A 17369-nucleotide genomic window follows, 5' to 3' on the forward strand; every position below is an offset into this window, starting at 1 on the left:
AATTTAATGACTTGGAGTTTCATGCTGATTTATTTACTGAATTTAACAAACTCACTACAAAAATGTTGCTGTGTATTCTGTCAAGTGTCTGCTGTAAATGTTTACTAACAGTAGAAGTCTGCACACCCGCTGCGCTACTACTGTTACTTGCGTGGGGGGCAGCGATGTTAACAGTGCTGTCTCGCTTTCGCAAAACAACTGTTGTCGTTACAGAGCTGCGTTAAAAGAGGAACTGTGGGTACCATTATCAATGATACAATACAGAATTAGGTGAATGATTTTTTAAAGGCAATTTAAACAGAATAACGGGGCCAGATTAAGTTCAGTTTACTAAACAATATTACCCATTTATAAGAGGTTAACAGATGTCAATAAAATCATGTTGAGAAACAAATTAATTGATCTGGATTATAAATTAATACAAAAGATGCGAAGCAAAGAATTTCTTTAGTCAAAAACTAATGAAATATATTTTATTTAATAATTGAATTAATTTATTCAAAAATTGAACACTTGCACTTGGTAAAAAAAGCTTATAATTAACTTAAGGCTGCAACAGATTCATCGGAGTATCCTAAAGCTATCGATCTCAAAGTAGTTTGTAAAATCATCAGAAATAGAAGGCCGATGCCGCAATTCCATCAACACAAAATTGTTCATTGGGCTTAGTATGCAGTTCTTTGGAGTGGCCGATATGGCAGTTTGATAAAGTGTATGACTTAAATTAGCTACTCTACGGATCGATGAAGGAAATCATGATGTAACGCGTGCCATTCGTCACAAGCAGTCCCTCGTGGTAGTGAGTCAATCGCCCCGGGTGCATCAGCATCCATCCCTTCTTCGTCTCGGTCACGGAGCAGTTGTACCGAATGAATCGACAGCCACCGCCCTGGTAGTCAATACCCGCCCGGTTCATCGCAATGTTGATGGTGTACGTGGAGGAGTCGTGGTGGGGACGCAGAGAAGGCTGTTCATCCGGCCGATAACGCACCATGAAGTTCATCAGCGCGCGTGGAGGCTACAAATTAGTGGGCATATTAATACACATTCCTCCAAGGTATATAACTTTATATTCAAGAAATCTATAGTAATATGTAGACTCACATTGTGAAAGTAGCCGGTGAAGGCGCGCTCCTGCAGCGGACGAACGAACAGCTGGAGAAATTTAAGATAGAGCCGCTCCAGGCCCACCTGCTTCATGTGGATGTCCCTGGTGGGCACCGCCTCGTAACCGCCCTCCAGCCGATTGTCGCTGTTGCTGCCGTCCGACCAGCCGTTATGCGCCTCCATGATGGCCACCAAATCATCGCAGAACGCGTCCGACACGATCTGGAACCAATAGACATCCGGGCACGGCTGTTGCAGCTTGTTGCTCTCGTTCAGCTGGAGTGAGTAGTTCGGGTGTATGTACTTTTCCGTCCAATCGATCTCGTTGCTGAACAACGTATAGAAGTCCGGACGTGTCACCGTAGTGTTGAAGTCATCGGCATTAACCAAGTGACCGAATATGCGCAGGTTGCTGGCGTACATGAAGATACCCTGGGAAGAGGAGTGGACACATCAGTATTAGCCAACAAAACACGACTTTCTACCACACACTTACCGCATTCCGGAGTGACTCACACATGGCCATGTCGGGATCGAATTCCTTGTGCTTGTAGGAGATGGCATCAAAGGCGGTATTCTTCACCAGATATATGCTCGTTACATGGGGCACGTTGAACATACCACTGCAAATGGACGCGAAATACAAGTGATAAATGAGTTAGTCAAAACAGGGCGAGTGATAAAGGCGAGAGCGGAGTGATCGCGATGCCCAGCGGATTTGCAACAATGTTGCGAAAATGGAAAGTGACGTCGCACCGCCGAAAGCCCCCAACTAGATCCACTTAATTCAATAAAAACGCTCACATTGGAGCGGAGTGGATGGCGTTCTGTTCGGATGTCGCAAGCGCAGTTTGAAAACAACATTCACCGCAGGCGATCTGAATCTCGGCTCGACAATAATGCCTCGTGGCATCTGTAATCTTAATCGGATCGTGCTCCTCTGCCTATGCTTTTTGATTTTCGGCGATCTCATCTATATAGCCGCCCAAAGTAAGCGATCTAAATAATGTAAATTAAGCTAAACATCTGATATTGCCACAGGAAGCACTGCGGGAAAGACGGAGCGTCGCAACTACACGGGCAAAAAACCCGTGGTCATCCAGCACCGATCACAGGATGCGGTCAACTATTACGATCATGAAAATGTGAGTCTTGACCCACTGACAAGTTTCATTTGTTCTCCACATATTGACATAACTTGTTGCAGGGCGCCAAGATCATAAAGTCTTCGCATTTCGAGTTGGACTACACCCTGGGTCGCAAGATCACTTTCTTCTGCATGGCTCAAGGTGAGAGTAGACTATCCAGCAGTTAAGTCACCAAGTACTGACCTTTTCATATTAGGCAATCCGCGTCCGACCATCACCTGGTTCAAGGATGGCGCAGAGCTCTACCAGCACCGATTCTTTCAGGTAACTTGACAAGTGGATATTTTAAATATAATCTCATGGATATACGTAACTTGATTATACAGGTACACGAATCTCATATAGAAGCGAATATTGTTAAATCTAAAATGGAAATCGATCCAACCACTCAAATGGATGCTGGTAAGTTTGGCCATCGGGAGCTCAATTATTTTTATAAATCACTACCATTATTTTCAGGCTTCTACGAGTGTCAAGCGGACAATATCTACGCCATCGATCGTCGAGGTTTTCGCACGGACTACGTTATGGTTAACTTTTGAGAATCCCCCACTGGTCACCCATTTAAAACACCCTTTGACCCAGTAAAGCCGAGATGTAACTATAAACTACAATGCTTTTAACACAATTAAATAAAAAATATTTAAAAATACATTTTTGCGTCTCGGATTATGGAAATGTAAGGTCTATTTCAATCCGACCTTTCTTCTTCCTTGTGTGCATCTGTGTGAGTATCTGTGAGTGCCAAAGTACATAGGTGTGTGCGCACAAAGCCGACAAATTGACTCAATTACCCAATTCAAGTGATTTTTTTGCATTTATTTTATTAAAATGTGTGAAAGCAAACCAAACAAACCGAGGCTTTTTGGTTCTAAAGTGTTGAGTGCTCTATAGCCTTCAAAATGCTACAGTGGTGCAAAACCACACTAACCAGGAATTCAAAAAATGTTTCTTTTAAGTATAATAGCAATTTTTCAATTCAATTGGCTGCTTCACTTCTTTTTAGCGAACCAAAATGTATAAATTGGCGAAATATTTGAGCACTACAACCCAGTTTCTCCAACTACCGAGGAACTTTCCCTGAAAGAGCACCATTGCCACTGTAAACTAGACCGAATCCCAGCAAGACACATGGAAAGGGGTGCCATGGGTTACGATGGCGAGCGATATTAGCAAGCGTCCAAATCAAATCTAGCTAGGGAATTGAGTGAAATGTGGAAATGCGGCGATGAGAAAAGTGAACCCAGAACAAAAAGCCGCGAGCGGCGATTTTCGAGAGCAAACCAAACGGTTTAAGTCCGCCGGACAATTGTGGCAAATTAGATGAGCTGAGCAGAGTGCTGCAGAGTCTGGCCGAGTGGATCAGTCACCGATCAAACGAGATTCGCACAGCAACGCCACCAGCAGCAGAAAAATATAGCGATAGTGATAGTGATCTCCGCCAGCAACATATCCCATTATCCGGAGAGTCATGCAGGTTAAGTGCTTGATCGTCTGCCTCGCTTTGGGGCTATTAATGCTGGCCACGCCCATTTGCGAGGCGCGCCGAGGGCGTGGTCGTGGACGAACCAAGTCCAGGGTGCAGATCGGACTGCCAATTACCGGAAAATATCGCGATCCGGAGTCCGATCAGTACTACAACAACAATAATGTAAGTAAATGGGAAATTTGTTGCAGTTCTCTATTCATTTGTTTGCCCCTTTTAGGGCGCCAAAATCCTTCAAGCCTCCCACTTTGATCTTGAGTACGTTCTGGGCCACAAGATCGCCTTCTTGTGCGTGGCCAAGGGCAATCCCCGACCGCATATCACCTGGTACAAGGACGGGGCGGAGATCTACCAGCACCTCTATATGCACGTCCACGAATGGCGCATCGGCGACGACAAGGTCAAGTCGAAGATCGAGATTGACCCTGCTACGCAGATGGACGCTGGACTTTATGAGTGCACCGCCGACAACATGTACTCCATCGATCGGCGCAGTTTTAAGACGGATTTCTCCATTGCCTTCGACTGATCACCGCAACCCATTATCACTTGTATTATTTCAATTTTGTTGCACTTGGCAAAACATAACAAATAAATTTAAAGTGAATCTTAAGCATTTTTTTGTGGAATCTGTCAGTCTCACATGAAGTTAGTCTAAAGAAATATATACAGCATACATTTATGTGAAAATCCTATGTACAGAAAGTATTGTTGGAAAAATGAAATAAATTACTGTACCTAAAAACTAATTAAAGTTTCCCTACCCCATAAACGTATAAGCCCGGGATACCCTATAGTTTTTACTTACATAAGTTCCCGCTTTACAATGTCCACGTAGTCGTGCGACCTAGCATAGTAGCCACCCTCGGAAAGGGCGCCCCAGAAGTTGCTCCACAGCTCATTGTGCTTGGAAAAAATCGGAGCCACAAATTGCCTGCAAGGATATCAATATTTTTAATTTGGGGAAACGGATTAAAGTGGCCTTAACCTACTTGTTCAGCCTGAGCAGCTCCCGTAGAACCTCGCTATCGTCGATGTGCGCATCTGCATCCACGAAGAATATGTAATCACTTTGGTGGAGTCGAGCCTTGTCGCTGAAAAATTAAGTAAACCATAGTGAACCATAAGACAAGATTCGGGTCATGGGTTTATATAACATGAATTGAAGCTTCGCAAGTGTATAAATCCATTTCGTATTTAAAATAATTAATTATAAGACTTACAGTGCCAACTGCCTGCCTTGGCGCTCATCCAGCTCGTCAGTGGACAGAGCAAACTTGGCAGTAGCGTATTCTTTGGCATATTTGTTTACAAACGACTTGATGTCATCGTCGTGAAATGCCACATTGCTGTAGATGAGCAAGTGGAGTTTTTCCTTGGGATAGTTTAGGCTCTCGATGCCTTTCAGAAACTGGTCAAAGAAGGGTACGGCTTGCGTGACCATCAGGGCTACGGAAATCACAGGTAGGTTTGTCTCCTAAAAAAACAGATTGCATATTAATGTAAGCATGTGTGTAAGCATATACGAAGTCCCTTACTTCCAAGTCCAGGAGATTTTCCTGGCACAATAGGCAGACGCCACTGAACGTCCTGGCCAAATAGTTGCTATATGCATTCAGATCCACTTTGCTAAGTCCATTGCCGTGGATGATGGCCGGCGTCGTCATGAAATCCACATTCTGTAGGACGCCCTGATTGCTCTCCAGATCCACTTTAAGCTTCACATCGTTCTTGGCACCATGTAGATTTTGGAATAGGCGCGATTTTACATCCAGCTTCAAGCCCAGCTTGGTGCGTTTGGCCTCGTCGAGGAAGATCTTGGTGAAATACAGTTGATCGTCGGCAGTGTCTTCAATTGGATCCTCCAGCAGAGCGAAAACTTGTGGTGCATAACCCATGAAGGCGCCCGAGTTGAGGAATCGCGAGGCCTTGCCCTCCACTTCGGGATAGTCGTTGGCCAGACTTTTATCGGGCCAGCAGAATTTCTCGGCTGAGAAGAGTATCTTGGCACCCGCCTCCTTGAACTTCTCAAAGATCTCGTCCAGCGTGGTGGTGATGATCACATCGTAGCTAAAAAGTAAAACTTCTTTATAAAAACACTCCTTTTAATTTTTTCTTCAATTCAAACCTATCGGTGAAGAGTATGATTGTCTCGGGATCATTTTTATACGGAGCAATAGCTTCGCGCAGAAGATTGAGCTTGAATCCGCCGCCGGGTCTCTGCATATCCCCTCCTTTCCATTCCTCGCCCAAGCCAAGGGTGGTCACCTTTTAGAGATTAAACAATATTTTAAATGCTAACCGGTGATTTGATGCGTATCTCTAAATCTCTGACAAGAAACTGGACTATCAAGCTACCAAAATCTGTTATAACTGTTATTCCACGAGCTTATTTTATACAAAATATCGTACTGCTTACCTATTATAATATAAACTATTTAATAAATAAGGTAAAAGGTTAATAACAATAAGTTCCCATTGTTTTAGGCTGATACAGACAAACATATTACACAATTCTAACTTTTCATTAAAGGAACCCAAAAGGAACCTACATTACAAATTTCATTCATTTAGCAACGCTGCGGGATTAAATATCTTGGGTCGCACAGTTCTTCAAATACGAAAAAAAAAAGTGTACACATATAGAAATTCAAAACAAAGGGGGAGATCAGGTTCAATCCATAAAAAAGCCGGCTAAGCGAGCTTATCAGCACATTTTGTTGTCGGGCATATATTTTTGAACAAAAAAAAAAGGAAAAATTCTAAGCCGGCCGACAATACAAAAAGTGTCACACTCACTGGACCTGATAAGCGAAATCTATCTCCCACCAGCTTGCCGCAGAAAGTTCTAAGCTATCAATAAACCGGGAACCAAGTCCCAAAGTATTGTGCTAATTACCCCCGGCGACTGCACCGAATCTGCTTGGACTACGTGATTTCAACATATGTGCACTATATGTTGTATATATACAGCGTGTATGTCGTTGCCCCGCAATGTCCAGCCAATCTCGGTGTTCCACATCAGAAAATCGGACGCCAGCGCCGGATGCTTGGGTAGCGTCGTATATGTATATAGCTACTATACTATATGCTAAACAGACATTTGAATAATACAATGTTGCCTAAGTGTGCCAAGCCGCCGGGCAAGTCTTGAAACTTCTAAGTTTCTTATCTAGCATAAATGCTATGTTCCAGCTTATATACCCGTTTCTTGAAAATTCGATTGTTTGAGAGTGTCGTCAAAATAGAAATTCATCAATTAAAACAATCAAAACTAATTTGCATATAAATAGTTGCTCGCAGATGTTCTATAAAACATACAAGTTTGCCAATTTCGGTCAGACATAACTGTATTTAATGTTTTCCATTTATTATTCCAGATGGTGGCATGCTGTCTTGATCTACTGTCAAGTTTCTTTGCTCTAACCGCAATCCACAATATCTTAATATACCAGATCATAGATTTTAGATAGCCAGTGTAAAACAACTTCTTGTCACGACTTCGAAATGCTCTAAATTATACGAACTCTACTTTTAATAGGGCTCTCACCTCGATGTCGTAGACACGTGCAGATCGAAAATATCTAGTATAACCATCGGTGGGTTCAGTGGCCACAGTGAACACTTTGATTTTCTCTGTAAATGAACACATGAGTTTTATATTTAAATCAATCGCAAAGATTAGTAGAGAGAAAGTTATATTAAGTAAAGTTATAAAGCTAACTTAATTTGGATAGTTACTCATAAATAATTGTTAAACTATTGCTCGTTGAACTTGCGTATGCTCAACTCTATTCCAATATTGCTTCTAATTAGAATACCATATGCATACTCTATTGTTTCAAGTCATTAAATTATTGTCATTATTTTTATCATTGTTTCAAGTCATTAATATGTCAGACAACAAGTTAAGCTTGTTTAAAGCTGTCTAATCTCTGAATTTGTTAACGAACTGGCTATTTGAGAACCATTTTGTATCTTGCATCTCAGATGCAGATGCATCTGAGTACTTGAATCTGCATCTGCTCCGTTTCCGAGCAATTCCAGAGTAAACGACCGCAGCATCAAAGCGAAACGAAAACAAAAGCATTTTAAAAGGCAAGGAAAGATGTGGGATGGTATATGGATCATAAACAAATGCTCTGAGATATGTACTGCACATACACAGAAAGAAGTAAGGGCACGCAACATAGAAATATGCAGAAAACATATCAATTTGTCAATTTGCATTATTTATGATTAACATTTCAATTGGTTAATGTGTATAATTTATAATTTACCAATTAATTAATTTGTTAATTTGTATTATTTATGATTAACTAGACTTTTTTATTTTTGAACGAAAAAGGCTGTTCTAGTTTCTTAACACAAATGATAAGAAAAATCATATACATATCTGTGTATTTGTGACACTTAAGACCGGAAAATATGAAAACATGAATGCAATATAATTTTCTATGGCTGCTGATGAACTCATTCTGGTTAGAAATTAAAAACAAACCATTCCAATTGGACTCCGGCGCTGCTGCGACGTCGGCGTCTCCTTGCGACGTCACGGCCAGCAGCAACAACAACAAGGCGCTTTGTTGCATTCTCATGATGCTGGGCTACTCTCTTTCTCACTCTCACTCACTGGCACACACAATCACTCGCAATCGGTGGTTAAAAATTGCTATAGACAACAGTGCGTTATACTAGTTGCATTTTTGTAATAAACGCTAAGGAATTCAAAACTCTTTATGCTCCACAAATTATTAGGAGATCCACCCGCAAGAAACTCAGAAACGCGAATAACAAATGCGTGGCGCGTGTGGCTTATATTATCTGAAAAAAATACCCTAAAAAATCCCCTATTTCCAAATCAGCTGATGTGAAAAAGCTGCCACCTTATCTGAAAAAGAAGACCCTAAAAAATCCACTATTTCTAAATCAGCTGATGTGAAATAGGAGTTTCACACTGTGCCACCTCATCTGAAATAAAATCCTAAAAAATTCAGTATTTCCAAGTCAGCTGATGTGAAAAAGGAGTTTCACACTGTGCACCCTCATCCAAAAAAGACCCTAAAAATCCACTATTGCCAAATCAGCTGATGTAAAATAGATGTTTCACACTGTGCCACCTCATCTGAAATCAGACCCTAAAAAATCCACTATTTCCAAGTCACTGTGTCACCTATAAATAACTGTCGACTATAAATAAAATGTAATTTAAAAGGACTAAAAACGAAAATATCTAACACTTTATGGAGGCGCATTATAAATCCGAAATTGTCCACTTTCCTAAATTTGTTTAAACTTTTTTGACAATGCCAGTTAGCAATAAAATGTAAAAATAATCGAATATGTAAATAATTTCCCCTACTGCTAAATCCAAATACCTTTAAATAAAAACCTTTATCAGGTCTCTTCGCCGCACAACTTTAAATTTATTTAGGAAAATATTCAGCGGGTACTGTTTTTAAATGCGGGTGTTACATGGGTGAATTCACATAATGCAATATGTGTTAAGTATTTATGTACAATTAACTGGGCGACAAAGGGAAACAAAATCGCGTATCCGTTCGGTTTGCTCGCTTCGCCATCGCACCATGAGTTGAGCATATATAAATTATGTATGTATATTGTCTCATTGAACAGGTCGTATCAAAAATAAATGGCAGAACCCAAAACGAACTCAAACCGATCAAAATATTCTCAATCTTCTTCCCAGAGAGGTGGTATCAGTTCCAGATGACAGACTTGGACTTGCACTTTGCAGCTTGCAGTTTGCGCCTAACGACAGTCAGGCCCACAGTCTACAGCATACCGAAGCCCTTTGAGTAGTTGATGGCCTTCATCAGGCGCTCCTCCAGCTTTTCGCGGCTACTGTACTCGGGTAGGAGCAGCACATTGAAGCAGGTGTGCGAGGTAGGCAGCCGGTCGCTATCCGGACCGTGACGCGTGATCAACAGCCGCAGGCACTTGAGGCCGCCAACTGGTACACGCGCCGATCCCGTCGTGAATTCGAGCAGCTTGTGCTTGGCCTCGTTGGGCATTGCGTGCACAATGCTCCAGAAGTCCTGGATGTACTGGCTCTCCTCCGTGTAGCCGCCCTCGTACACCGTTGAATTCTCCAGCTCCACAAAGTCGAACTCCTGCAGAGGGTTTCAGAGTTCAGCAACCGCATGTATTTCGTACAATGAATATAGCTACTCACACGACTGCCACAGACCAGCATCTCGATCTCCTCTGGCCGGAAGAGCAGCTTCAGCGGCGATTCGTCCGTGACCATTTCGAAGCCCTTGCGGAAGGCATTGAACTGCTGCTGGATATTCGTGTTGAGCAGGAAGTCACTGTACAGGTTAACGAACAACTCCTTGTTGTGCTGCCCCACCAGCACATCCTTGCCATTCGGCACCAGTTCGTGCTCAACCATATCGCCGAAAACGTCACTGTAGCTGATCTTAAAGGTCTGGTCGAAGACCTCCTCCATATCCTGGCCCTGGTAGTCCATAATGGACTTCAGACTCTTGTACAGCGCGGGACTCCAGTCGCTGAGGTCCGCGAACGTGCCGCAATATCCCATCAACTTGCGGTAGACCACCATGGGGAAGTTTACGGCCAGGATCACGTTGTTGTAGATCGCCAGGCCAATAATTATACCAATCAGCGTGAACTGAGCTCCGTTCTCGAAGGGTGTGGCATTGAACCTGCATATAGGCTATATATAGGCCAACTGAACAGACTTTCTACCAATTGAATACCTACCACATATTGTTGGTTTCCTCCTGCTGTATAAACATACCAAAGGCCGGGTTGAATATCTCCTCCACGATTAGCTGGAAGAACTCTTTGGATACGCCGCCTTCATCGATCCCCTGCTCGCCGACAAACTCCACCACCAACTGCTTCTTGAGATCCTTCGGATTGCTCATGGCCACCATTTCCAGCTACGGAATTAAACATGCATTATTGACTCCTGCTAATACTAGAGCATTATGTGCACCCACCCCAATAAGCGCGTCGTTGATAAGCTGGTCCCTGCGCACCGTGAGCTTAAGATCCGGGCGAGGAGTTCCATCCTGCCCTTCCTGGCCGAAATTGTTGAGGATTGAGTAAAGGGAGGTGTAGCGCTCGCTGTACATCCTCATTCGGCTATCATAGTACAAGGCATCCACTTTTGTTGACGGCGTGAGTATGAAGGCGTACAGCATGAACGAAAAGTAGTTTGTGTGGCCGGAACCAATCTCGCTCTCCATAGCTAGCGTCTTGTAGGACAGGTAGTCGTGGTGCATCTGAATGTTTTCACTGAGCGCCTCGTTGTAGAACTCCTCAAGTGGTATCAGTGGTTTCCGGCAATCGATTGCCGACACCTGCAGCGCCTTCTCCAACTGATCCTCGGCGAACTTTGGCATGTGCGGCTGCAGCACAGAGTTGTAGGCGAATAGGTCGTCCTCCACCACGCCACTGCCAGATGCGGCCGCCGCTTCCGTTCGATCCTCCAGCGGCACCCGACACGACGGTCGCTCCAGCTCGCTGGCCAGAATGTTCGCGTAGAAGACAATCTGCAGGACGGGAGTGAAACCGTTGAGTTGTGTGAATATATGCAAACTAAACCACACCATTACCTTCAAAACTTTGGTGATGCTAATTATGGAACCGTTCTCGCGCATGGATTCCTCGTCCAAAAGTACCTGCAGTGTTATTTGCTGCTGGCAGGCGGCCACCAACGAGTGCAGCTGATCTGAACAATGGGCCGCCCAGATCCTGGCCAGACGCGCCTGTGCCGGCACTGGCATGGCCGCCGCCGCGTGGCACAACTTTGGCAGCACCCTGTCCAGATAGTCCATGTCTACCACACTGTTGTTGGCTAAAGGAAATGAAAAAGGCTGTAACATTATCCATTTCAGGCATGCAATTGAAACACTCACTATTGGTGGCTAGATCAAAGCAGATGACCAGACAGTGAATGACCTTTTCCCAATCGGGATGCAAGTAGTGCACCCAGTCAGCCAGCTGGATAACGCTGCTGGTAAGCTTGTCCGTGATAGCTCGCGTTTGACAGCTAAAAAGAAGGCGCTGTACTCGGCGCAAACCAGGCAGATCCACCAGCGTGTCGCTGCTTTGGGGTGGATCCTCATCCGACGTTCCCTCTGTGGTGTGAGCCATGGGCACATCATCGTCCTCTGCATCGGCCTCTGCCTCGGATTCTACATCTGCTGCAGCAGTAGCGTTGGGTGTTACTTCCGCCGATTCTGATTGTTCTTCCAGCTGTTGGGTACTGTCTTCGTCTTTATCGTGTTCGCCTTCTAAAGTTCGTAGCTGCTCCTTGTTTAAAGCCTCCGGTGGATTGGCCAGCAGCTCCTGGAGACTACTGGAAGCCGCTGGTTCTGCGCTGCGAATGAAGCTCTTGCTCAGTCTATCTACGCTGGAGAAAACATCGCCGATTGCGTGGCAAATCCTGTCGTAACTGTCAGCCGCCCTACATTGCTCATAGAGCGCCATCAGGCTGTTGGCATCCAGGCTCTGAACTGGCGGCAGGGTGGGTGTACATGGTTCCGAGTCGCCGGAAGAGGGTTCAGCGCCGCCCAAATCCAGTTGCGGCACACTCTGTACAAGATTCGTACTGGATACGGCCGCTAAGACGGCAGCTGGCGTACTCTGAGATTGTCTGCTGGTTGTCGTGGTGGTACTGGCGGAGGTAATGGTGCTTGTCGAGCTGCCGCTGCTGCTGCTGCTACTGTCGTTCGGCGAAAGCATGTCCACGTCCTGGGGGCTAAAATGGGCGATTTAAAGTTCAGTGGTATGCAACAAGTGGGAGAATAATCTATATATAGTATTGGTGCTCTGGTAATAGCCATAGAAACTAAGAAGCAAGTCAAAACGGAGTGATGATCTATCCCTGACTATTTCCAGACTTACAAAAACCCACTTGTTAATAAAGAACACTCACCTGCTGGTCGCCGATGTGGACGCCTCGCAGAGCTGTGCATCCTGTGAGAAGAGCTGCAGAGCTCGGGCGGCTACCTCGTTGGGCGTCATGGGCGCCACTTTGCCGCTGGATGCGCAATTGGCATTGCTGCACTGGGCGTTCCCACAGCCGGATTGCAGTTGATGAAAGTATCGCTGGATGAGGCTGCGCACCGCCGAACGCTTCATTTCGGGCGTGGCCCGCCCGCCCGCCGTTCCAGCTGCTGACCCTGATGCACTGGGGGGGCACAAAAAGCAGATTTAATATGCCACAGCTTAAGCACTTGAAATTATTCACCTGGAAACACCTGGCAGATGCTGATCATCCTCGCCACCGCCGCCTCCGCTCATCTTCGCTGATATCTGCGCACTTTACGCCCCCACCGTCGCCGTCCCTTTCTTTGTTTGACGAATCTGATGGTGCTCCACTTGCAAAATGAAAAGGGTGCAAAAAAATCGATGTTGATGTCCCTTTTTTGTGTCGCGGTGACCTTAAATTCTTATGTTGCCGCTGCTCTGCCGCTGTCGCTGCCTCCGCTGGCCGCGCATCGAGCTCCAAACGCCGGCTTTCTTACAATCTGATAGCCACCCTATAGAGCTCAATAATTCGTCAAGGCTTCGACAATTTTGACTACAAAAGCGTAAGTGTTTATGAATAAAGCAGGCAACAACGAATATTGAAAATCATTCTAAACGATGTGGTATCGATGTATATTGATATCGATGACACGCCGATAGGCTTATTCATCACCGGACAGAATTCTTAGCCGTGTCTATCGATATACGACCGTTGTAAGCTTGAATTTTATTAAGTCTAAACTTATAGTTGGCTCAAAAAGTATATGTAATATATTTTTGTAGTTCTATATTTGCAAGAATTTCAGAGTGTTTAATTGACTACATTTTCTATCTATAATTATTGAACTACGAATTGCATATCACTAGTTTTTGAAGTGAAACTTTTCTGCTACTAAACAATTCCCTGATGAATGTTTTAGAAGTAAACAACACGTGATAGTAGAATTACAATACTAATGGATTTCATGAGTTATACTAATAATTGTCGAACTATCACTAACTGCTGACCAGTGCTGCGAAGCACCAGCGCCCTTATCAGCTGTCGACGTAGGAAACCAATAACACCGTGTTATCGAATCTATCGTTCCTCGGAAAAAATAAAGAGAAATAATACGCAGGAGGAAATTACTGGATTCCGTGGCCGGAGCGAATGCAATGAGCTAGTACGACCAACTGGAAAACCCAATCGGAGTTCCAAGATGACGGAGCAAGAGGATTTGACCACCAGCGGAGGTGGCAATGCGGCAACTGGCTCAGGAACCAATTGCAACAACCAACTGCAGCAATGTGTGCGTGGGAATATCACCTGGGAATTGCTGCCCGTGCACCTGCGATCTGTGCTGCACAACAATCAGCGCGACTACGAGAAGTTCGTCTTCAACTATAGTCTGAAGAATCAGCTTAGATTCCGCGGTAACCTGGCCGCCAAGGTGTTTCGCCGGGAGCAGCGATACTACGAGCTGTTGGTACAGAAGAGCATCAATGGATTGGGTGCATTTCCCTACCACCTGGCCGATATCGTCACCAAGGGCCTGAGGGTGACGCCCTTCAACTACTATCTGGATGTTTTGGGCCAGCTATTGCGTAGCGATAAAAGCTACGATACTTTGCCCAACTTTACGGCCGCCGACTGTCTCCGTGTCTTGGGCATTGGCCGCAACGAGTACCTGGCCCTAATCAGCGATCTGAAAACCCACACACCACGCTCGTTAATCTTCGGGTCGCGGCCCAATCCGCTGGACTTCCTGCCACGCTTTCCGGTCCGCATACACATCGAGCCCTGGTGGCGACTGGACATTGGCTATGTCCTGGAAGCGGACATTCGCTATCTATCGCCTGCTGAAAGAGCCCTGCTCGACGACTTGATTGACTTTGGTGCCCAGCCGGCTGGGAAATGCGATCACGAGGTGGTGCACAGTCTGTACAGGAAGGGCTTAATTTATTTGGATGTGCCCATTAGCGGGGAGGACAGGATATCCATACCGCCGCTGCGCAACTTTGTAATGAATCGCGTGAGTGGGGACTACTTTGAGAATCTGCTGTACAAGATCTTTGTTAGCGCTGATGAGCACATGACCATTGCCGAGCTGGCGCACATGCTGCAACTGGAACTGGATAGCGTTAAGCAGGCCATTTCGTTTATCTGCCGTCTGGGCTTCGCCCATCGCAAAGAAGACCTCGTCAATCAGACAAATCATTCCAGCTGGGAGGGGTACAACCAGCAGCAAACGCCCGAAACGCCGCAGATAACACCGCTGAATTACAACTTACATGCCAGTAGTAGCTTCGAATTCGACCAGAGTCCCAAATCGCCAAAGACACCCAGGGAAAGAGAGAAGGACAAGGATAAGGACAGCAGTTCCATAGGCTACCTGTCCTCGGACGGCAACACCAGTGACTTCAGCTTTGCCAACCTGAATACAACACCCCAGGAGAGGGTAAACAATAGCGATGAGCAGGAACTGAGTTCGGAGCTGGAACAAGAGGAGTTGTCTGCACCAAAGCAGGTTGCTCCACCGGCTGCGATATCAGCAGCTGCCTTGCCAAAAAGCGGTAAGAGGGTGGGCTTTCTATTCGACTCCACGCTCACCGCTTTTCTCATGATGGGGAACCTGTCGCCCGGACTGAAGAATCACGCTGTGACCATGTTTGAAGTGGGCAAGTTGTGCGAGGAGAGTCTAGACAGTTTTCTGGCCGAACTGGAGCAAGTTTCGCTGCTGGATGCGGAGGGCGAAGGCGATGTTTCGCGCTATTTTGCCCACGCGGTCATTCTGCGTTCCACCATTTGCTCACTGCGACATTTGCTGCCGGGTGGCTTGGATCTGCTGAGACTGGAGTGCTTGGAGGGCTTGGATCGGCAAACAAGAGATCGCGTTCTGGAGAAGAAGTACAAGTTTATAATAGCCGCTTCGCCGCTGACGGCGTCGCTCAGTCATACATTTAGCATTCCCTACTTCGGCCAATTCCTGCGCAGCTCCGATGTGGCTCCCATGTGGAGCAAGCTATTCTACAATCATATCACAGGTATAGGTCTTAATAATGTTAACCCAACTAGAAATTATTTATATACTTTTTCATTCAGGCTATGGACCGCCCAGTTTGCTACTCTGCCGAGGAACTGTTTTGAAGACCTTGCCACGCTTGTTCCTGGGATATGGCAAACTGCTGGTGAACATCCTGCACTCAGATTCATACGTGCTCAATTCCGAGAATTTCCGCAACCTGAACGATCAGCTCAAGAACGGCTGTGTGCTGCTCCAAGGCTACGGAATCCGTACAGCCGGCTCGCTCCACTATGAATCATTTCCGTTCCAAGCGGCAGACACACGCCAAGCGAAGTGGGCTGCCCATCGAGCCGTACACAAACTGTCCAGCCTTTTGGATCTACGTCAGCAGTGCGGCTACATAACATTCCTGAACACTGGAGTGCCGGATCTCGGCTGCGAGGACTACGAGCTGCAGGTGCGACTGAAGGCGGCGCAACGTCAGAAACGAGCCTCAGTTGCGGCGCCCAGCAAACCAAACCATGTGCCAACAAACGAGGTGACCAGCTTTCAATTAAAGAGCCCCGATGAAAACCACTTTGCGGCCACGCCGGAACACGGTCCGGCGAATGAGTTCACTGCTCCGGATTGCAGCCAAGTGCTGGCTAGCGAACTGGCCAAGTGCAGCAGTCGTGCGGACCTGGTGTCGCAGAGTTCCGTGGAGATCGAGGACGTCGCGACGTCGCTGGTGTCGGAGGATGACGCCACTGAGGAGTGGACCCTGCTGGACGTTAGTTTTGGCGTACCCCTATTCGATGTCGATACCAATACGAGAATTTGCGAGCAACTGGTTCAGGAGCTCTGCAGCGATGCTAATTTGGAGGCATTGCCCGCGGCAGCCAGCCAGGCACAAGTTCTGTTTCTGGATTTCGTGCAGCAGTGCTTGTACTTCGAGGACGATCCGGCCAGACAGTCGGTGCAGGCAGCCAGGCCACTTCCTCATCCTAGGATCAACCTGGCATTTGAAAACGGGCATGTATGCCATTGGAATGGGCGCTGATCAGCCAACGCCTTGATGCATTCCCCAAGTATTCCATTTACTTTCCCAGTTACTTATCAGTTTGTGTACAGTTGGCGGACCGATTTAAAGGCAAACAAATTTATATTTATATATACGTATATATATCCGCTACCGCATTCACATTCGCCAACCATCAGCCAAGTCAGCATCGCATTCTTAAAGTTTGCGTTCGTTTTTTATTAGTTTTGTAAGCTCCCAGGGGAGACAGAATGATAAAGATTGGCTTTGTGCCCTCCAAGCATATACACATATTAATGTATGTCTGAATAAATGCAGTTTTAAAACTTATTTCTATACAGTTTTTACTTTTAGACGGAACTTTTAGTTTTACAATTATTTATTAACCTTTCACGAGATCTTATCTATTGATATGTATAAGGGTTATGTAAAGGGTATGATCACGAAACTTTGATAGGTTTACTTTTTGATTATTTAAAATTTCAAGTCAAAATTTGTTCATTATGCTTATTAAGTTAATGTTGTAGGCAATTTCTAAATATAATTTTAAAAATCAAAATACCGTTATAAATTGACAG

General features: G+C 45.4%; 5 protein-coding genes across 5 annotated transcripts; 3 read left to right on the forward strand and 2 right to left on the reverse strand.

Moving 5' to 3' along the window:
• Positions 1-475: 475 nt before the first annotated feature.
• Positions 476-8598, reverse strand: LOC6543814 (procollagen-lysine,2-oxoglutarate 5-dioxygenase). The gene is made up of 10 exons (XM_001972326.3): positions 8243-8598; positions 7292-7377; positions 5870-6009; positions 5280-5811; positions 4965-5218; positions 4734-4835; positions 4550-4675; positions 1604-1730; positions 1105-1539; positions 476-1018 (listed from the first exon to the last, which is right to left on the reverse strand). Exons 1-10 carry the CDS (start codon positions 8337-8339, stop codon positions 734-736), a joined length of 2184 nt encoding a protein of 727 aa, XP_001972362.1. The 5' UTR covers positions 8340-8598; the 3' UTR covers positions 476-733.
• On the forward strand, positions 1811-2810 carry LOC6544240 (immunoglobulin domain-containing protein oig-4). Its single transcript, XM_001972327.3, has 6 exons — positions 1811-2097; positions 2149-2252; positions 2315-2396; positions 2452-2519; positions 2582-2657; positions 2715-2810. The coding sequence occupies exons 1-6, from the start codon at positions 2007-2009 to the stop codon at positions 2795-2797; spliced, it is 504 nt and encodes a 167-aa protein (XP_001972363.1). The 5' UTR covers positions 1811-2006; the 3' UTR covers positions 2798-2810.
• LOC6544241 (immunoglobulin domain-containing protein oig-4) lies at positions 3542-4474 on the forward strand. The gene is made up of 2 exons (XM_001972328.3): positions 3542-3906; positions 3962-4474. Exons 1-2 carry the CDS (start codon positions 3727-3729, stop codon positions 4268-4270), a joined length of 489 nt encoding a protein of 162 aa, XP_001972364.1. The 5' UTR covers positions 3542-3726; the 3' UTR covers positions 4271-4474.
• A 755-nt stretch (positions 8599-9353) lies between the features above and the next one.
• Positions 9354-13422, reverse strand: LOC6544242 (ubiquitin-protein ligase E3A). Its single transcript, XM_001972329.3, has 8 exons — positions 12989-13422; positions 12674-12928; positions 11652-12496; positions 11349-11590; positions 10731-11285; positions 10489-10670; positions 9938-10430; positions 9354-9875 (listed from the first exon to the last, which is right to left on the reverse strand). The coding sequence occupies exons 1-8, from the start codon at positions 13039-13041 to the stop codon at positions 9537-9539; spliced, it is 2964 nt and encodes a 987-aa protein (XP_001972365.1). The 5' UTR covers positions 13042-13422; the 3' UTR covers positions 9354-9536.
• Positions 13423-13826: 404 nt separating this feature from the next.
• LOC6544243 (protein FAM91A1) lies at positions 13827-17121 on the forward strand. The gene is made up of 2 exons (XM_001972330.3): positions 13827-15792; positions 15851-17121. Exons 1-2 carry the CDS (start codon positions 13968-13970, stop codon positions 16810-16812), a joined length of 2787 nt encoding a protein of 928 aa, XP_001972366.1. The 5' UTR covers positions 13827-13967; the 3' UTR covers positions 16813-17121.
• Positions 17122-17369: the final 248 nt, after the last annotated feature.

Source organism: Drosophila erecta, unplaced genomic scaffold (genome assembly GCF_003286155.1).
Source record: "Drosophila erecta strain 14021-0224.00,06,07 unplaced genomic scaffold, DereRS2 tig00000021-arrow-pilon, whole genome shotgun sequence".
In the NCBI taxonomy this organism is placed as follows: domain Eukaryota; kingdom Metazoa; phylum Arthropoda; class Insecta; order Diptera; family Drosophilidae; genus Drosophila; species Drosophila erecta.